Source organism: Mus caroli, chromosome X, assembly GCF_900094665.2.
Source record: "Mus caroli chromosome X, CAROLI_EIJ_v1.1, whole genome shotgun sequence".
NCBI classification, from domain to species: domain Eukaryota; kingdom Metazoa; phylum Chordata; class Mammalia; order Rodentia; family Muridae; genus Mus; species Mus caroli.
Window position 1 is genome coordinate 131,131,350 of NC_034589.1, and position 21,536 is coordinate 131,152,885.

The 21,536-nt window shown below is 45.5% G+C and overlaps 2 protein-coding genes across 6 annotated transcripts in view; one reads left to right on the forward strand and one right to left on the reverse strand.

Moving 5' to 3' along the window:
- The window catches only part of LOC110286408 (60S ribosomal protein L23-like), a 60,101-nt gene extending 46,684 nt beyond the window's left edge, over positions 1–13,417 (reverse strand). The window contains exon 1 of the mRNA XM_021152764.1: positions 13,062–13,417. Within this exon, the coding sequence (XP_021008423.1) occupies positions 13,062–13,417 (356 nt within the window). The remainder of the gene's footprint in view (positions 1–13,061) is intronic.
- Positions 13,156–21,536, forward strand: part of Tmem164 (transmembrane protein 164) — a 154,303-nt gene continuing 145,922 nt past the window's right edge. Inside the window, exons 1-2 of one of the 5 annotated variants that reach the window (XM_021153532.2) lie at positions 13,224–13,312; positions 14,044–14,702. In XM_021153532.2, coding sequence (XP_021009191.1) covers positions 14,316–14,702 — 387 coding nt within the window. In that variant the 5' untranslated portion in view covers positions 13,224–13,312; positions 14,044–14,315. Of the gene's footprint in view, positions 13,313–13,481; positions 13,696–14,043; positions 14,703–21,536 lie in introns of those variants that run through there. The other 4 variants (XR_003835666.1, XM_021153531.2, XM_021153533.2 and 1 more) reach the window with 4 other exon arrangements.

A 21,536-nucleotide genomic window follows, 5' to 3' on the forward strand; every position in this document is an offset into this window, starting at 1 on the left:
CTACAGCCTGATCTTTCACACCTCATCAGTCATGATGCACAGAGCCACAGGTCATATGAGTCTCTGAGCAGGAAGGAGCATGGTGTGAAGTTAGCTGGTCATGCTGTGAATTGAGACAGATCTGCTCTAGAAACATGCCCTTGGATTTACTTAAAGCAGCTCTCCCTGCCTCTATTTCCCCCCTCCTTCCTCTCCCCTCTTTTCTCTCTCTCTTTCTCTCCTCCTCCTCCTCCTTCAGTCGAGTCCAGGTTTGAGATAATTTAGCATGTCACTCCTGAGTACATGATTGCTACTTTGAGATTGTCCTTTAGGAACAGGTTTAGAGAAAGATCCGAGTGTAACTTTAGAAACCCGTTGCTACTTCAGTGCTTTCCCACCATAACTCTCCGAAGAGGAGCTAAGCATGTGACTCAGAGGTAGTATAATACGACTTTGTGCAAGGTCCTGACTTCAGCTCCTAGCAGGAGAGACTGTTTAATTCACTGCAGGAGGGGATACTATTATTAATTAACCCCCCTTAGTAATCTCAAGTGAACGAAAGTCTGTCTGCTTTCCTTGTCTGACTTTACTGCTGCAGGCAGCCATGAAGCTAGGTTCTTGAGTCCTTGAGGAGGGGCTGATAGCTTCATCCTTCCTTGGAAGAGAGAGGAGACAGAGTCCCACATTCGTAGCTTGCAAACAGTGTAGCAGGTTAGGAGAGGGGACTTGCCTAAAGCTGTCGCGAGGATGCAGCCAACTGCTCTCAGAATCCTCCAGGGGTTCCTATGTGAGTTTCCTAAAAGCACTTTCAGCATATTGATTTCTAACAGCACTCCAACCCAGAAAAAGAGCAACTACAAACTGCCAGCTTGCCCACAACTCCAAATCAATTGCACATGTAACAGATGCTTGGGTTTCTCTTTGCTTTTTTTCTTCCTCCCCTGCAGGAAAATATGTGGTTTCTAATAACACTCCGCCATGTTGAGGCAGGATACGATTTTAGTTCTACCCTAAGGCTACAGAGGTGAAAGGGTGTTGAACAGAAATCATGATCCACTTAAGGTAGACTTCATTTTTGCCTCATGATGAAGACATGAGTATTTGTAATTTAAAGGGAAGAAGGACCGAGAGTAAACAGTTATTGAGTGACTTACTTGTCAGATAAGGTGCTAGCTACCTCACACATGTCCTACCACATTGAACCTCACAACCACACTGCAAGGCAAACACTGAATAATACATCTTGTCTAAGGAAAGGGGGCTCTGAGTGGTTAAGCCACAAGCCTAGGCTGCAAGAGCTCATCATTAGCAAACACTAGAACTCACTTCTCTGATTTAAGATTCAATTTGTTCGTTTAATTTGTTATTCAAATATTGATCCGTGAATCAAAACACCTATTTTTTGGGGGGGGGGCAGGGATGGGGGAGTAGGGACAGGATCTTCCTTCCTGACTGTCTTCAAACTGTGTAACTGGTCCATGAAATTTGGGTCTCACTGTCTCTACCTCCCTAGTGGTGGGACTACAAATGTGGATCACTCTCTCTGATTTTATGTGGGGCTAGGAATCAAGCTCAAGGCTCTAGACATACTAATAAAGCACTCTATCAGGGATGTAAAATATTTATTGCAGCATTCAACCACAGCAAAAACAAAGTGTGTATTGTGGTGTGTGTGTGTGTGTGTGTGTGTGTGTGTGTGTGTGTATGTATGTGCCTACGGATGTGTCTATTTGCCCTAATGCTTGAAATTTTAGTTATACTTATCTGAACATGTTTCATGGAACATAGTAGCACTCAATTCATATTTATCACAGTAATGGTAAAAACAAAGGATGTGAGAAAATAACATAGGTAGAAATGAATCTTTTTCAAGAAGGTACAGGCTCTTCCATCTTCTATGCATCTGTGACTAACTTGGCCTGGAACTAATCAGCTTACATCTGTATTCAATGAAGCGATTCCTTCATTAATCTATCATGGGCTAGACAGAAAAGAGAAAAATGAGTTAGAAATCCAAGTTTTCAACTTGCAGCCTAAAATTTGTAAGGACAGCTTTTTCACACTAATTTTCCTAGTTATTTTAAAAGAATATTGTTAAAGCTAGAAGGGAATTCAGAGGTGAGTGACTGAAAGTGTATTAGTTTCTAAAAGAGAAAACAGAGGCCCAACGATGGCATGATTGACTGCTGCTAGTTGGATCCACTCTGGTGTCTGGTTCAATGGTCTGCTTCTGTATAGTCCCCGCTTGCTTTTTCTCTGATTCAGATTCCTGAAGTTTGTCACCTATGATCATCAGTCTCAATCCGGAAATACTAGCGGAAAATCCCAGGAGGAAGCAGTTTCTAAGTTTTACATTGTATGCTTTGCTGAGTAGGATTTTGAGATTTCACAGTATTCCTTTCTACCCTTCTTAGGACATGAAAACCATCCCTTGACACATTGCCTGCAGGTTCCCCATTTACTATTCTGGTATCACAGTCCTTGTGTTCAAGTGATTCTTATTTTACTTAATAGCTCCAATGTGCAAGCATATTAATGCTACAATTGAAAATGTATTTATTTATTTGTGTCTCTGTGTGTGTGTGTGTTAATGAGAATGTTCACTTGCCACAGCATGCATGTGAACATCAGAGAACAACTTCTGGGGAGTCAGCTCTCTCCACTGGGTTCAATGGATTTCAGGTTCAGGAATCAAACTGAAATCACCAGGCTTGTAAGGTAAGTGCTTTTACCCAATGAGCCATCTCCCTGGCCCCTATGCTGCTATTTTGATATGAAAAGAAAAGCTTCAAAGAGCTTCCTTTAAATTGAACAGGGAAAAGCTGTGTTGTTGTTTTATTTAAAGAAGTTCTCAATATGTAAGTCAGGAGGGCCTCTAGCTCCCGGTCCTGCTTCGCCTTCTCAAGTTTTTGCATTACAGGTGTTCATCTTCATGATCAGCTTAAAAAAGGCAAAATTCCTTGACATGATAAGGAAGAAATTGCATGCCAAGGGAAAGGAGAGAAAAAAAAAAACATGTTGAGATTGCTAAGATCTACGGTAAAAATAAGTCTACCTGTGAAACTGTGAAGAAAGAAAGAGAAATTCATGTTGCTTTTACTCTGGTACCTCAAACTGCAAAACCTATGGCTATAATGAACAGTGAGTGCTTAGTTCTGATAAAAAAAAAAGGCATTACATTTGTATATGAATAGGAAGGAAACATAGGCATAATGAATTATATGAGTCCACATGGGTCTTGGGATGAATTCCCTGCATATAAGGAGGGACCACTGAAGTTTCGATTACATGATGATGCGGTCCAACCAGGCTCTCCTGGCCTATGCCAAGGGCTGGGTAAATCCTAAAAGGTTCTCTGCTTTGCCCAATATTCCTCAGCAACAGTTCTTTGGGCTCTACTCAAATTCATGACATTTAACCACAGACTTTCCTTAAAACTCCTGGAAGAAAGACAGCCATCTCACAGCTTGCTGATGTAAGGAGCCAAATAATGCCAACTTGAATCCCCGATGACAAGGTCAGTGGTAGTTCAGAACTGTCAGCCAAGAAAATGTTTCATCAGTGACAGTTGATAAATGGAATTAAGGAAAGTTTACATTGGGAAGTTTAAAGAATAATTTGTTAGTCTTTAACTTTGCTTCAACTTGGTTTGCTCATCCTAGATTATAAATAAAAGGTTTAAGAATATCCGTGTGTTTTAAAGTTGCTTTCTGTCACACCAAAGTACCTGTTCAGTGGTTCTGTCAACATTTTTATAGTATGTATATAATGTATGTAGCTAAAATAGTTTCCCTGTGAAAGCATAGCCTTCTCCTACTATTGTAAGATTCGGCGATAGTGGTCATCTTTGGATCTGATAAGTCAGCAATATTGTTAAAAACCTATGTATGCTGGAATGGTAGTACACGCCTTTAGTCCTGGCACTTGGGAGGCAGAGGCAGGTGGATCTCTGTGAGTTCCATGGAGCCTTGTGTACATAACAAGTTTCAGAACAGCCAAGAAATACACAGTAAGACTGTTTAAAAAACAAACAAACAAACAAACAAACACTGAGTGGTGGCACACGCCTTTAATCCCAGCACTCAGGAAGTAGAAGCAGGTAGATCTCTGAGTTCAAAGCCAATCTAGTCTACAGAGTGAGTTCCAGGACAGCCAGGGTTACACAGAGAAATCCTGACTCGAAACCAACCAAACAACAAAAACCAAACCAAACAAACAAAAAACCCAACAACAACAACAAAAACCCAAAGTAAAAAAGCCACGTGCATATGTATATAATATTATTTACTCTGGGAATATTCTTGTAAAACAAGGAGATGTTTGTCTCTAGCTGCATATGTATCAGAAGATGGCCTAGTCAGCCATCAGTGGAAAGAGAGACCCCTTGGTCTTGCAAACTCTATATGCCCCAGTACAGGGGAATGCCAGGGCCAAGAAGTGGGAGTGGATGGGTAGGGGAGCAGGGCAGAGGGAGGGTATAGGGAACTTTTGGGATAGCATTTGAAATGTAAATAAAGAAAATATCTAATAAAAAAAGAGAGAAAGAGAGAAAGGATTTGTGTCTTATATCCAACTTTAAGGAAAGCAGAGCAGGAAGTGGGTTAGGCAAGTCAAGGACCCAAGGTTGGAGCCTGGGTAGTCTGTATCTCCTAAGACAATACTGTTTGTCTTTACTCGTGTCTCTGCTCTTGTATTAGTAACTTTTCTTGTCACTCTCACCACATACCTGCCAGGAAGCAACTTAAGAAAGGATTTCATTGGGCACGTGGTTGATGGAAATGTAGTCTGTCTTGACTTGGCAGGCATGGCGGTGGCGATGGCTTGCAGATGGGAGTGTGAGACCGCTGTTGTCATCATGTAGATTGTCAAAGGCAAAGAAGGAAAGCATCATTCATCAAGCCTTCTCGTTATTATTCAGTCTGGGTCCCTAGTCAGCGTGACAGTGTTCATTATACTCAGGGCTAGTTTTCCCTTCCCAGTACTCTTTGGAAATGCCTTCATAGAGATGCTCCAAGGTACCTAGGTGTTTATTTTTTTTTAACACATTCAAGTCTGCTAGGTATATCAGCATATGCCTTTAGTGCCAGCATTTGGGAATCAGGAGCAGGCAGATCTCTGTGACTTCAAGGCCAGCCTTGTCTACATAGTGAGTTCCAGGGCAGTCACAGCTATGTAGAGAGACCCCGTATCAAAAAAAAAAAAATCACTCAATTCAACAATGAAGGTTAATCTTCATAGCTGTTTTATCAAGGGTATAGTGAGGGGTGAGTAAAATATTACTGATGGAAGGCTCAAGTACATTAGAAGTCAGAGATCTAAGTACCAAGAGAGACAAACAAAACACCCACAGGATGTTAGGTAACTGTCTAGAGAAGTTAGCTGGATATCTGGAGACTGCAGAAGACCCAGGAATAAAGTTCAGACATTGAAGGAAACGGTTGTAGACAGTTTGAAAACCAGGTAGCAAACGTAGAGCTCAGTGGTAAAGCACTTGCGCAGTACGCACATGGTCCTAGGATTGATCCCTAACACCACACATTGAAATAAAGCCAGGGAAGGGCATGGTACCTGTCATCCTAGGTACTTGGGAGGCTAAGGCAGGACTCAGTCGGCCAAGTCTGGGCATTTGAGGCAAACCCAGGTAGTATCGTAAGATCATATTTCTTTTAAATGAAGCAATAGATAAAATGAACTGGGAAACAAAATGTAAAGATTCTCTCTCTCTCTCTTTTTCAAAACTGTTTTTTCCCCATATATATGGTACTGGAAATTCAAACCAGTGGCATATGTATCCAAACATATACTCTACTTCTGACCCACATTACAGCTGCTGATTAAAGGACTCTGCTGGTAATAAGAGCCCAAGTAACCATTGCCTTCCTTGAAGATGTTGAATGGAGGGAAAGAGAAAGAGTAAACTTGCATCAACATGACTGAAGCCACTTATTTATTTATTTATTTATTTATTTATTTAAGTTTTCTGAGACTATGTAGATCTCGCTGGCCTGGAACTCACTATTTTCCACCAGGCTGGCCTTAAACTCACAGAGATCTCCTTGCCTCTGCTTCCTGATTGCTGGAGACAGAGGCCTGAACCATGCCCGAGACTAAAGCCATTTAGTTTTGACTGTGGATTTAGAAGGACTGCAAGTTTGATCAGAATGTTATGGTGTACACCTGTAACCCCAGCATTCTGGAGCTAAAGGCAGGATGATCATATGTTCAAGGTTAGACTGAGCTACATGGCAAGACCTTGTTTTAGTGAAGGAGAGAAGGCAAACCCAGGGTTTGCTTGAGATGGAGGGATGAAGGAAGAAGGACAGGAAGAGCAGCAGTCTCTATTTGGTGGTATTTTGGAGACAGCCAGGATATGTTTTAAGTTCATCTTTGATGTGTGAGAGTTGTCTATTTGCGAGAACGATAACTTTATTGTAATTGTAAAGAAGTACCCGCAGGAGGCGAACCTTATAAAGAAAAGAGGCTTGCTTGCCTCATAGTTTTAACGTTGAAAGGTTAAACAACATGGAGATGGCCCAGACAAAGGCCTCATGACACATAGTTCAAGTTCATGTCTGATGAACATGAACATATCATGTGGCCAGACAGGGAACTAGAAGGAGTATTTATTAGCTAGACTTGCTCCTTTTTAAGAACCCCTCTCTGGAGAGTTAGAGTTGCTCAAGAGCTACTTAGATCTTTACTAAGGGCATATCCTCCAATGACCTGTGGACTTCCCTCTAGGTACCACCTCTTAACGGTCCCATTTCCTTCTCCTACATTACTCCACTGAGGACACAACCTCCAACATATCAAGTCTTGGGAGATAAACCACATCCAAAAACATCGTACTGGGAATGGACTCTTTTGCACAGCCTTCACCCACACCTCTTAGCCAAATATTGTGATCTTGGATCGGAAGCTGTGAGGATCAGAATTCTTCCTTAAAAGAAACAATAAAGGTAAAAATAAATGAAATAAAAGAATTCTTCCTGTGATCCCAAAAGTCCACAATGCTGAACTCTGTACAGCATATATCTTGCATTTACTTGGGAGAACAGTATTCTGTTGGTTGCCATGATGAGTGGTTCTGTGAGACTATGCTAGGGAGGTTCGGCTCATAGTACCAGCTATGAGAACACCACTGGTACCAAAGATCCATGGGGGTTGGGGGGAGTGTAGAGAAGGGCTACCCAGAAGCAATATTTCCCAGAAGTCTTTATTAAAGCCCAGTGCTAGCTAGATCCTGAATGCGGTAAGCTTAGCATCTCCTACATTCAGCATGCATTTCTGAGTGTAATACCTGATCTGACAGGGCATGATGATGGTACACACCGGAAATGCTAACATTTAGGAGCCGGCAGCAAGAAGAGTTTGAGTTCCCTGCTAGCCTGGGTTACATAATGCATCTTATCACAAACGGGAGAAAACAACAAACAAAACAAAAGCCACTGGTTTAAAACAAAATTAAAACAACAACAACACGATTTTAGTTACTGTGGCTCACATCTGTAATTACAGTACTACAGAGTCTGAGGCAAAAGAACTGCCACAAGTTTGGGGCTACATAATGAGTTCCAATCTGGCCTACGTTACAATGTGAGACCTTCTCTCAAAGGAGAAGAAGGGACAGGATGAGCTAGGAATAGGAAGGAGAGAGAGAGAGAGAGAGAGAGAGAGAGAGAGAGAGAGAGAGAGAGAGAGAATGTTTTGATGAACTTAGGAGATAGAATGTTGAGCAGAAGGAGCCAGTCACAATAGCAAAATGATTCCATTTGTATGGCATTCAAAGATAGGCCACATGAATAGTGATGGAAATCATAGCAATGGTTACCTCTAGGGGTGAGGATTGATTGGAAGATCTGAATGGTGATTACAGGGGCGTATACATTTGTCAAACTCACCAAGCTGTACACTTAAGACTAATAATGCATCTTAGTGGATGTCAGGTCGCCCTGGATAGAAAGAAAAAAAAATAAATGCAGTGATCTTTTTACCGATAGCTAGCTATCTCTTTCCTAAGAGCTTCTGAGGTACTGTCTCTGTGCCCAGGTCCCCTGAGAGGCAATATCATATAGATGTTCAGGTCACTAGCTTTGGAGATTGTAGATCTGGGACAAAATCTGAACTGTGGCATTTACAGTCAGTATGGTCTGAGCTTTCAACTTTCTGTCTGTAACGCAGCAATCATAGAATTAGGATATATATATATATATATATATATATATATATATATATATATATGTGTGTGTGTGTGTGTGTGTGTGTGTATAGTGACTGTGTCTCAGGCTGTTTGTTCACAAAATTTAAGTAAGATAATTTGAATGAAGCACCAGACCACTTAATGGTCATCCATAATTAAAATTTAAGACTATTTTATTATATTTATGTAGTTATTTTGTTTTGTGCATGTGCACATAATACACATGTCACATGGTACATATGTGTCAGTCAGAAGACAGAAGTCTAACCTCTCCTTCTACCATGTGAATCTTAGGGATTGAACTCAGCTAGTTTAGGCAATAAATGTTAGTGGCAAGCACCTGTATACCCACTGAGTTATCTTACTAGCCCCTGGTGTGTGTGTGTGTGTGGGGGGGCTGAACATGGAACCCAGGGCCCTGTATATTAGGCAAGCACCACTGTACAACTAGCCAAATCCACAGTCTATGGGTTTTCTAACTTTAGTGACTAAACTAGTAGTGTTCTATCTCTTTTTGTCTTTTCTGATTCTATTCATCTGATTGGCCTGAGGTATGACCCAAACTTGTATTTAGTTTTTATTACATTTAATAATAAAACATTGTTATGTTGAGTGTAAGTGCACACATGCTTTTGAGAACATGTGTACACCAGAGTACACTTGTGGAAGTCAGAGGACAAATTGCAGGAATTGGCTCTTTTTCTACCATGTGAGGACCTAGGATCAAACTTAGGTAGTCAGGCTGAGCAGCAAGCACTTTTCCCTGCTGAGCCATCTCTCCAGCCTAAGAGTCCATGTAGCCACAGCAGATCACCATGGGGTTAGGTTTATCTGCACCTCCAAACAGCTCTAGATGACTTTAGCTTTGTTTGAACTCCTCCTGTGTCACATCCAGCTTCACTGGGACTTGACCTGACCATGTGTGACAAGGGAATGAAAAAAGGGCACACACACACACACACACACACACACACACACACACACACAGAGAGAAAAGCTGGGGTTAAGTGGCGTCTGATGGGGTGGCACCAACTACAGCAACAACCTGGAACCTCAGGGAGGAAGAGTTAGTTAGCTAGACTCAGCAGGAGATGTCTCTAAGTGAGCAGTCTCCTGCTGTCAACACCAAGCAGGAAGAAGCTGCAGGGCTTTTCTTTCTTTCTTTCTTTCTTTCTTTCTTTCTTTCTTTCTTTCTTTCTTTCTTTCTTTCTTTCTTTCTTTCTTTCGCACCTATTAGCCAATGATTAGTCCACACTTGTATCTGGACCAGAGGAAGGCTTTGCCATTTGCATGGGTCTGAAGGATTGGGTCCCTGACAAGCCAATATACTCTCACTTAGGACATTATTTGGTCTTTACACATTCGGTCATGGCTGCCTTGGCTCCCCACATCCCAGATTTTCAATTTTGTCTTGTTTTGAGACAGGATCTTGCTATAGAGCCCCAGCTGCCCTGGGAAAGGCTATGCTATACAATTTGGCCTCAACCCCCTGATGATCCTGCCTCAGTCGCCTGCTTTTTAGGAAGATGGGCATCACCGCATGATGATGACCACACAGGGCTCTAACCTGTGTAGCTCATTCATACAGGCACATTTGCTTTTTTTGTCTGCTTGGCTTTATAGCCCTCCTCAAACCAAGTAGTATTGTTTAACCTTGTTTATAGGTGCTCCGTAGGGTGGATCTTAAGCTCTTTCAGGGCAAGAATTGCTCCTAGGTCCAGAACATTCTTCTGCACATTACAGAGGCTCCCTGACTGTAGAGAATGAAGGCTGCTGTTGAATGAATGGGAGGGGGAGAAAGAGAAGGCAGACAGACCCAGACAAAGGCTTCTTCAGTCTCCCCATACACATGCAGTTTATTATTCCTAGTACTTCACAGAACTTCAGAATTGTACATTGTTTTTTTGCTTGCATTTGACATGCGGGTTTGGTGTGCGTCTTTTCCTAAGGTAGACATGGGCAAATATCTCTTCATCTCAGAAAAGGCATTAATGATAGACTAAAAAAAAAAAATCATTCCCCTGAAGTCTAGCTTAGTGAACTAGGGAGTTTATCTGGGCCTACTTCCAGGCCCATGAATGACTCAAAAGCAGCTGCATCAGTGAAAAGCCCACCCCAGTAAAAACCTCCCCAAGAAGCCAGGTAGACTTGCATGTCTTTAAGGCCAGCATTTGAGAGGCAAAGTCAGGTAGATCTGTGCATTCCAGGCCAACTTGATCTATGAACCCAAGTTCCAGGACAGCCTGGGCTACATAAGTAGATCCTGTCTCACAAAAACAAACAAACAAACACCCACCACCAGCAACAAAACAAGACACAGGAAAACCTTTTCCCCAATACCAACTCCCTCCATCCTTGCTCTCCTCTTACTCACTTTACCACCCTTAAGGAGGTGGTCCTCCCTAAACCACCAAGGCCCCACATCACAGTCTTCCCTTCACAGCCTACTCCTGCCTCCCACCTCCTGCAGGCTTCCTTTTATCTCACCCTCTACCCTGCTGCCCCCCCCCCCTTCCCCGGGGCCCCAGAGCAGCCTCTCTTGCAACTGCTCTGAACTGCTCAAACTGCTAGTCCACACCAGGTTCCCTTTTCACTATGGGGCACTAGGACTCCCTCAGAGCCAGTGAGATGGATAATCAGGTAAAGGCACTTTGCTGCCAAGCCTGAAGATCTGACTTGGACTCCTGGGACCTACACGGTGAGAGGAGAGAACTGACTCTTGTCCTCGGACTTCCAAACACATGACATGGTACTTGAGTGTCCTGTGTTCTCACATAATAAATAAATAAAATAATTTAAAAATGCTTCACTTAAAAAGCATTTTTGTTGTTGTTCTTAAAATTCGACCCATCATTTCCTTCATTTCTTCCTTGCCTCTTTACCTATGGGGGCAACAATTTCTTTGTGTTTCTTTGGTGTTTACTATGTGTCTCTCTGCTAGGTGCTGAGGGGTGTGTTTGTGTAGAAAACATTAAGACCCTCCCATGTGGTCGGTGGAAGAGCTGGGTGTGGGAGGCAGAACTCACAGAGAGAACAATGGAAAGCAGTATGTGATTCAGAAGAAAATGAGGCGTGCACGCAACAAATGCTATACAAGTTTGGAGGAGGGAGAGAGAGCGCTGGAGGCTGGGTGGGGGATTGAGAAGAGTGATTTTTCCGTGGGTTTTGGAAGGTGGCTTGTTTCTGCAGATGTGGGGGAGGGCACCGAATTGGAGTGTATCACTTAAAGGCACATGCAAATGCTTGCTTGGATTCTTAACAGGTAGTATTTAGTGGATATGTTCCACGTGTCAGACACGAAATAATGTTTTACAGAAGTCAACTCATTTGAAAGAGCAAACCCCTATGAGCTATATTGTCATCCTTCAAAGATAAGGAACTTGAGGCCTCCAGATGCTACATCCCTATGCTCGGAGCCCCCTCACTTTGTTCTTTGGTCATACAGCCGAGATTTAGCAAAACAACAACAACAACAACAACAACAAAACGCCTAAGGAGGGCCAAGTGAGTGCCTCTGAACTGATCCTTGTTCCTGGCCATTCTTAATTAATTAGCCTCTTGAAAAACATCCTGCCTTTGGTGGCTGCTTCAAAAAGCTTAAAGTCAGACAAGCTTGCCTGGCTGTATTTGTTAGGTTGCAAAGGATGGGAAGGTATTGGCCTGATAATCCAGGAGACTGTAGTTTACATCTTAAGACTGGCTTACAGCCAACATCAGAAAGTGTTTCCTAGGCAAGATGCCTAACTGTTTTTTCTGGATATTCTTCTAACGTATGCGAGTCTGCAATAAATATTAAACCAATATGAGGTACATTCTGAGTAGTTCTTTCCTTAATTACCAGCCCTTAGAGGAGCCAGCCCAGCCACGAGGTAGAAAGCGTCAGAGAAGAGGGGGCCCTCTGAACCCAGCTAGCGCTCACTTTTCCTGGCTGTTCTTTCCAAGGCGGGGTTAGGAAGCAGCTGCGCGCTCTCTCTGTCTCTCGCTCTCTCTGTCTCTGACTGCCTGTCTGTCTCTCTGTCTCTGTCTCTCTGCGGGTGGGGAGGGAAAGAGGTCAGGAGAAGAAGCTTCTTTTCCTCCAGCTAGTCTATCACTGAAGGCTCGCTGTTGTCGGAAGGGGGCGGGGAGGAAGAAGGACGGAAGGAGGGAAGGAGGGAGAGAGCCAGCAAGGTTTGTGTAGGGGGGCGGGGGGGGGGAGAGAAAAGCATCAGAGCTGGGTTAGAAGGAGTCCGAGGAGAAGTCCTCAATTTAGGCACTCAGGAAGAAAGTGAGGCTGTGACAAGAAGGCGAGCAATACTTTTATGGTCTTTTTTTTTTTTTTTTTTTTTTTTTTTTTTTTGAATCTCCCATTTCAAGGCCGAAGGGAGGAAGCAGGAAGTCCATACTCAGCACACTCCCCAAGCTAAAGCCTGTCCATCAGTTTCACAGCCTTACTCCTAGAAGTTAGCGAGGGCCGGCTGAGTGCCCAGTATGTGGCCAGGTATGCAAAGTAATGGCCAGAGAACCAGGTCACCGGAGGAGTTAGTCCGCCAGGCTTAGGTGGGAGGTGAATTCAGTCACAGTGGTGAAAGAGCAAAACTGTGCGCGAGTGCACACTCGGAGTGCAAAAGACTAGGCGGGAGAAGGAGGAGGAAAGAGGCGGGGATGGGGCCTCCGAGGGTAGCAGGGTGGAGGCGGGGGGAGCAGAGAGGAAGCAGGGCAGGAGGTGGGAAGCGAGGACGAAGTGGGTAGGCTGTGGAGGGAAGGCTGCGAGGCGGGGCAGTGGTGGCTTGAAGACGTGTGTGTGTGTGTGTGTGTGTGTGTGTGTGTGTAGGGAGGGAGTGAAGTGGACCGGAGGAGTGTGTATGTGTGTGTATGTGTGTGTAGGGAGGGGGGTGAAGTGGACGGGAGGAGGGCCGAAGGTGGAGGGAGTTGGCGACTAGGGGGTGGAGAGAGGGAGGGGAAACCGGAGGAAGCGAGCGGCGGCTGCCGGGGGAGGAAGGCAAGGAGGAGGAGCCGGAGCGGCGGCGGTGGCGGCTGCTGCTGCTGCTGCTGCTGCGGCCGCCTGGGGAGCCCAGCCGAGTGCCGCCTGGGGCTGCGGGGAGTGAGGGGAGACGGAGAGTTCGGTGGAGCCCGGGCGGCAGAGCCGAGCAGCGGGTGAGTGGAGCCCCAGGGGGACTCGGCGGCCGGTCCTCGGGGGGCCGGACGAGGAGGAGCGGGAAGATGCAGCGGTGGCGGCGGGGCGGAGGGTGGTGGCCCCATGGCCCGGCCCCTGGCTGGCCCCGCGTCCCCGCCCTCCCTCTCGGCTTCCTCCCGCCGCCCGCCTGCGCCTGGGGGGCTGGTCCGGGGCAGGCCGAGGGCTGAGGGTGGCGCTGGCCCGGAGGGCGGGCGAGAGGGGCCAGGGGGGGTGGAGCTGGGGGTTCGGGGGTGTACCCAGGGGCGGGAGGCTGGACCGGGACTGCTCTAAATTGGCTGGAGAGGGGGCCCCGTCGGCGGCGAAGTTGCTAGCTGGGGGCAGAGACGGCCACGCGGTTGCAGGAGTAAGACCCCCCCCCCTCGTGGAGTGGCTGAGACGAGGAGTCCGGCGTCCCTGCCCTCCCCGTCGCCCTCCCCGCCTGCCCAGCCCTGCTAGCTTCTCTCCTAGCCTCCGCGTGTCCCCTCTCTCTCTCACCCCCTTCTGCCTCCCGCTTGGCTCCCTCGGCAGTGCCCAGTGCCGGGCCCCCTAGGTCCCAGTCCTGACCCTCTTGGCCTCCAACTTGCCTTCACCCGTGCTTGCTTGGCCACCACTCCCGTTCCCCTTTTCTTCCCTCACTAGTTACCCCTCCCCGCTTCGTTAATTCCCGTGCAATTGCCTCTTTGAGACCTTTTTTTCCTCTCCTTCCTTTTAGATTGGCCAACGGCTCCTTTCAACCCTGCCTCGTTGGTGGCCACTGGAGAAGCGCGGGGGGCTCCCCAGACAGCCGTGGGGACAAGTTAGAGCCAGCACTTTATCCCGGGCCTCGCGTGTAGCTTTCCCTCCCCTGTTCTAGGTGCCCCAGTGTCCAGAGGGGGGTGCGGGTGTGCCCTCCTTACATGTTCCACCTCCCGGGCAACCCTTCGGTCTCGTGTTCCATCTCGCTCTTGCTTCCTGTACCGTAGTCAAGTGGAGCCACTTTGCATCATGTCCCGGTATAGCTACCAAAGTCTCCTGGACTGGCTCTATGGGGGCGTCGACCCCAGTTTTGCAGGCAATGGGGGCCCCGACTGTGCTGCCTTCCTGTCTTGGCAGCAGCGGCTGCTGGAAAGTGTGGTGGTCCTGACCCTGGCCCTGTTGGAGATCCTGGTGGCCCTGCGGCACATCCTGAGGCAGAAGGAGGACGGTAGGGGTGGCCGTAGCAGCCAGCCACAGCAGGTGACCCAGCGGCCAGAGGAAGGCAAGGAGAGCCTGAGCAAGAATCTGCTCTTAGTAGCCCTGTGCCTGATCTTCGGGGTGGAGGTGGGCTTTAAGTTCGCCACCAAGACCGTCATCTACCTGCTCAACCCTTGTCACCTGGTCACCATGATGCATGTGAGTCTGTTGACTTTTTCCTGGGCAGCCTAAGTGATAAGAGTCATTAGCGTGCTCAGGACACTGGTTGTGTAGAGCACTTCGTTCCGTGGGAAGTGGGACCCTTACAAATGATTTTCCAACCAGCATCCGCCTTTGTGCTAGTAAACTTCAGCGTTGCACAACAGGTCAGCCCCACAGTGGAGGTGAACCCTAGAAATGACTTGCACTTGGAGCCCCATGCCCCTCCCCTCTCAGCTCTGCTGGGGCCTGGCCTTTTCACCAGCAGGAAGTCCAGCCCCAGCTAGGTGACCATTGAGAATCACATCTGTGGCCCATGGCCGGCACTCCTGCCTTTTGTAGTAGTTTCCCAAGGGGCCTGGTGACAGGCTTTCCTGGAGGTAGTGGTCACACAAGCGTCTTTGTCTCCACTGTGGTATATTGGGGGGGGGGAATAGTTTTAGGGGTTTCTCTTAATGACTCTTTCATTTCAGAGTGTCTGCTCTTGGGGTGAGGTCAGCTTTTAGGTTTTAAGATACTTGAGCAACCTAATTTCGTCACAGGCTGGATATCGCGATCCCGTGTGAGAGGGGTTTTACTTTTTTCAAACTTCTCCATCTTACCACTTGAAGTCTTCGTCCTATGCTCCAAGGGTGTTCAAGAGAGCTGACTTCTTTCGCTTCCCTGACCTCTACCCATTAAGCTATGCTAAGACAAGCAAATGGGATTGATAGGGGAAGTTGGCAGTTAGGTACCAGTAGTCGTCTGTGAGGGCCAAAGAGGGTGACTTTCTTTCCTAGGCCTGCTCAGGGAAGTTCTGAAGCTATAACTTCATGCAACTTGAGGAGAAAAGGAAGAAAGGGAAGGCAATCAGGGCTTTTAGATTCCAGGCTGTGGAAAACTTTGTGTGTTTGACTGGGAGTAGTTTTGAAGCCTGTCATTAGCATCTTTATTGCTTTTATATTTGTTGAAGGTTATGCTCAGGAGAATTGTGACAACCTTGCATAGGGTCAGAGAGGTTGAGATTATTATCCTCACGTTACAGGTTCTAGGATAGAAGTCGCTTGCCTCAAGGGGAAAAAAAAAAAGGTTTAGCATCAGGGACTGACCTCAAACCCACTCTCCTTTGGAGTTGCAAATCTCCAGTGCTAAACCAGGAGTGGCTGAGGGTGATGAGGCCTTCCTGTAAGATTTGGCTGTGTATTTGCTCAGATATCTGCTAGTTCCCCCTTCCTAAATATCCATTTGTTTACCCATTCTTGGCCTTAGTGGAGAATGACCTTGGCCCTTTGGCATCTTGCAGAGGTGTAGATAACTCTGGAATAAAAGGGATGGTATTGATTGGGTCACTAAAAGCATGGAAAAGAGATGGGGTGGGCAGCATTTTTTTTTGAGAGAGAGAGCCAGAGCTTCTTGGGAAGGGGTGCCATTCACAGCAAAGGCCAGGGTTGTCTTGCGCAAATTTGACCCGTCCTCTTTCTTTCTTTTAAATGAATGGCCTTTTTGTTAATGAGGGGCGACAAAACATCTGAGCTTCTGTTGTGTGTGCCTCTTCAGGCAGGAGTGCAGGTGGTGGGTCAGAGGGTACCTCTACAAAGAGGTCTGGAGGCCTCTGGCAACCACAGCTCTAGAAGGTCAACAAAGGGCTAAATTCAGCCTCACTGGGGCTGCTGCTGGGGTGATGACCTCAAACCTGGATGCGCCATGGCTTTTACAGGAAGATTTTAGAGGCTCTTAGAAGACTCAGGAGGCCTGGAGTTAATTAGTTGTATGGCTTGGGGGAAAGTACCCTTTCTGAGCCTCAGTTTCTCTACCCGTAAGTTGAGACAAGAGTTGGACACCTAGCCCTTGACAGTCTGTTCTGTGATTCTTTGCTCCAGAACCATTGGGTATAATAACAGACACTTTGAAAGGCTTTTGACCTCCTTATGCCAAAAAAAAAAAAAAAAAAAAAAAGGAAACTGGTCCCTGAGGGACTCAGGTAGCTACTACCCAGTTCACTCTTAGCTTTTGCTCCATATGGCTCTCAGTAAAGTAAAATTGTCCAGGTGACCCTTGGTGGCACATGTTGGGGGGGGGGACGACTGGCAGCTGAATTTTTGCCTCCCCCCTCCCCAGGGTTTTTCCCTCCTCTTAGCTTATGCCCTAAAGCTACAGAGTGAAGGCAGACTGGAGTCATGCTGATACATTCTTGCAATGTCCTGGGGCTTGTATTCCTTTGTCCTCTATTCCCAACCACTGCTTTGTAACCCACTAAGGTCCTAGGCTTTGATGCACCCAACTTTCAATGCCTACTGTGTGGCTCTTCCTTAGAAGCAGGACTATGGATTTTTTTTTTTTTTCAAGTTGATGAAAGTCAGTTAAAAAAAGAAACATTAACAGCAGCTGTTTGCAGCCGGTGTTCTGCCTTAGATGCAAAAATGACTAATGATAGTTTGGAAGACTACTAACACCTTACCATACTACTGACCTCTACCATTTTACTGCTCGAAAAGCACTTTCCTATGCATGATCGTATTCAAGGTTGTGATAGATCAGCTAAGGCCTGGAGAATGAGATGTTAAAATGTTTCCTGTGTGCCTCTATTGCAAAGGGGAGATATTATGAATCAGGAAATGCTTTTTGCAAATGAATTAGCTGAAATTAGGCTATAACATAGTAACAGACTGTAGAGATGTGCGTTGAAGTGAAAAGAAGTTTCACCGTGAGCAAGCTCGATGTTTGATACTATCTGTGGACTCTAGTTTGGTTTTGTAGAAAGATCTTTTCTAGCAGAGTCTGTTTAAGTATGTAACAAGGGCTATGTTACTTTAGGCCAGGAAGTAGGGGAGTTAGAGGGAAATTGATTCCTTTCTCCAGCTCTCATTTTTCAGTCTGCAAAATATTCATTTGCAACGCCTTGTTACACCGACCCTCGTCACAGCCATGCTACATTGGGTGGCTGCCAACTGTAGTAACATAAGGAAGGCTATAACTTGTGTCTGGATTCTCTCCTTGATTAACATTCCTGCTGTTGCGTTTCTTTTTGGTCTCATGTGATTTCTCCGAGGTCTGAGGGTGGGAGACTGTTAGTGGCTTATAGGATTGCAGTGGTACCAGCTCACAGCTCTGCTCCGGCCAGAGATACAAGTGCCCAGGTTAGCACAGCATTATTAAACTCTGTGCTAAATATCTGCTCTGCCTGCCAACTACACCAATAAGGGTTTCTTCAAGCATGACCACTCAATCCCCTTTTGCCCATGATTTTTGGCAGGTATGAATTATGGCGAGGGGCCGGGAGAGGATGGACTTCCTGAGCTATTGGGCTATTTACCAGAAATCTCCCAGCAACTTAGTGGCGCAGGTGGCTTTAACTCTCAGCTGCCGCAGTGAGAATCTGGGATTAGTCAGAAGAGATTCTTGTAGCTGTTTAAATCTGGGGGAAAACAAACGAACAAACAAACTAACTAACTACAGTTTCTCAGCAGAAGAGTTAAAATAAATGCCAGACAATCTAGACGTGATGGCGAATGTCTGAAATCTCAGCACCAGGAAGTTTAGGTAGGAGGACAGCAAGTTCAAGTCCAGTCTGGCCTACATAATGGGACTGTGTCAAACTGAAACAAAACAGTCTGGCTCATTGTGCTGTAAGGAATAGGGATCTACTACTAACTTTAACTTATTGTTTCTTTTCTTTTCTTTTCTTTTCTTTTCTTCCTTCCTTCCTTCCTTCCTTCCTTTCTCTTTCTTTTGTTCTGAACACAACTTACTTTATTTTCCTTGAATCCAATTATGTGGTGTTTATTTTAAGAACTTAATAAAAAGATCTCCTTTTCCATGCTTTGTTTAATTGCTAAATTCCTGTGGGCTCTGCGTGTGTCTGTGTTAACATCTGATTAGGCACTGAACTTAGCCAGGTACAACATATGCAGTTTAATCTTCAATGCCTGTTACACATGAAACAGTCCAGGCATTTAACCAATTATAATTTGTGATAATTGACCTGTAGCTTCTAGCCTGTACTTAAAAAAAATCGGTTAGTAATGCTGAACTTTTTCTTGTTTTGTAAATTTATTTTAATAAGTGTGTGTGTGTGTGTCTATGTGGCTATACACACATACCACAGTGCATGTATGGAGGTCAGAACACAACTTGCAGATGTTCGTTATCCTAAACATCCACTCTAGGTCCTGGAAATAGAGCTCAGATTGTCCAGCTTGCACTGCGAGCACTTTTATTCTTTGAGCCACCTCTGCAGTCTAGCCATCTCTTTTTAGAATTGTGTTTGTTATTACATGCTCTGTCTTTTAAAAACATAATATAGTAGAGGTTTGATTTCCACCAGATAGGACTTTCCTGCCTTGGATTTGCTAAATGCTATTCCTCCCCCCTTCTTTCTGTCTTTTACCTTTCAATTTTCTTTCTGTCTTTTCCTCCCTTCCTCCCCACCTCCTTCCCTCCTCTCCCCTCCCCTCCCCTCCCTCTCCCCCTTCCCCCCCACTCCTCCTCCTTTATGACACAAGAACTCACCATTGCACTCTTGCTGACCTGGAGCTCACTTTGAAATGAAGCTGGTCTGAAATTCACAGGCCTCTGCCTCCTGAGTAATGAGAATAAAAGCGTGCACCCCCAGCGCCTCCCCTTCTAAAAGTATGCAGTGATTTTTAGTCACAGATTCTGAGCTTTGGGCTGGGCTGGAGCCCAGTCAGAAGAGTGCTTATTTTGCATGCATGGAACCCTAGGTTCACTCTGATCCTAGCACTTGATAAAGCAGGCATGGTCACACATGCCTATAATCACAGTCCTGAGGAGGTGCACCCAGCAAGGGTCAGATGTTCAAGGTTATCCTCTGCTGCATAGCAAGACTGAGGCCATTCTGGGCTATATAAAACTCATCTCAAAAATGAAAACAGAACAAAGGCCAGCTGCCCTTTTGGTGGTAGCGTCTGTGACTTAAATCCTCCCTGGTACATTCTATAGACTGACTGATGGATTTGTGTAGGAGAAGAGAGACCCTGACACAGAGTTGAGATTGAGGATTTCTTCCCGCCTTGACTTCCCAGGAGACACAGCTCCTAAGTCCCCATCTGTTGTCTGGAGCACTGCTTACCCTTCCTATATGGGATTGATGTTTGTGGGTAATGGGTACAGTGAGGGATCCAGCAATCTGCTGATAGCTTATCAGATGCTCTGTGTCCTTTGTCGTCAGACCAGTACGGCACACGGCACCAGGGAATTCATGTTTATATGGGTCTCGGCATTGAGGCATGACTTTGTTTTAGTTTATTTTATTCTTCTCTCCAGAGAAGATTGCAGAGCATCTTTCATTGTCGGCGGTCTTTAGGAGACTACATTTATTATAAATAGAGGTGCTGTGGATTGGTGAATTAGGCATCCCCATCTAACACTGGAGTTGGATAGTATTGATGCGGATGGCTTCCTGTGGGAACCTGAACAAATTATTTAACCCTTTTCTTTCTAGCTCTTTACCATAAAAATGAATACAGGGAAAGCAAAGCTTTTTTAATCTGCTAAATACCTGTGCAATCACTTAACCAGAAAAGCTGGGCAAAGCTCATCAAAATGGCTAGTGACCAATATGGTTTTACTTTTGACTCAACTCCTTTTTACTTTTCCCAATGGCTACCGAGAGCCATTTTTCTAATAATCCCTGTTGCTTTTCTCTGGATCCTTGCCCGGGTTTCCATGCCCTTATAATGCACAGCCTGCAAAACTGGGCACTGTAACTCTTTGAAGAGGTCCAGCCCATACCAAGCAGAGAGGAATGCGTTTCCCTCTCAGCCTTTTCATGCCACGCACCTGTGAATACAACCCAACGCCATCCTGCTTGCTTTCAAATAAGCAGTATGTTTCTGTTTCTGGCTCCTGCTCAGTTCCTGATTGTAGGCTTATTGGATTTTGTTAACTTACCTCACACACACACACACACACACACACACACACACACACACATGTACACGCACACAGAGAACCTTCTCAGTCTTCACAGGGTTTACTTTGGATTCTTTCTCTCTCTAAGTTCTCCTCTGAGGATTCTCTTCTTTGAAACCTTTCTAGATGATCCTGACCTGACTCCAGTTATTCTTGTCATTCTATTAAAATCCTTTGTCCTCCTTTCTCAACCCTCTCTCTCTCAGCAGTTCGCAGACCATCGGGAAAGGGGTTGGGGTATAGCTTAGAGGCAGAGTGTGCGCTTAGTATGCCATTTGTTTGGTGAGGGTTCTGTTTTGGCATGCTTCCTCAGTTTCCACCGTTGTAGGAGCAAATTTTTTTTTTTAAATAATAAAAAAGCATGTAATATCTTATCTCCATGCAGACCTGAGTATACCGATGTTGTGGTCCTGGGTAATGGAGATGGACTAAGTGACTGACAGACTTGATGTTTTGTTTTGCTTTCTTTCTCCCCTGGTGGCCAGTGTTCCTTTGAGATCTCACAGACATGGTTCATATGTCTGTTTTGCCCCCTAAGTGAGTCTTCTGATAGGTCTTTCAAATAGTCAGAGGATAGAGGCAGGCTTGGTTTTATAGCACACACATCTTGTAAAATTTCTACCACAAAGAGCTGGTTATTAAAGCCATGGCCCGCTCTGGATCCAATGTGTAACTTTCCTCCTGAGGAGGAAATCATCCTGTTGGACCTTTGTCTTTATCCGTTTGTAGACATCTGGGCATGGCAGCATTAGTGTCTTATTTTCATATATAAATAAAAAGAATGGTATTAGGCCAGTGACTCACTTTTCTTTTCTCTCTCTCTTGTATTCTTCAGTGATAGCTCATTGTCTTTGTGTCTACTTGAAATATTCTTAGCGAGAGCCAAGTTTTTCATCTTGTCCTTGTCTTTTATATTTTTATTAT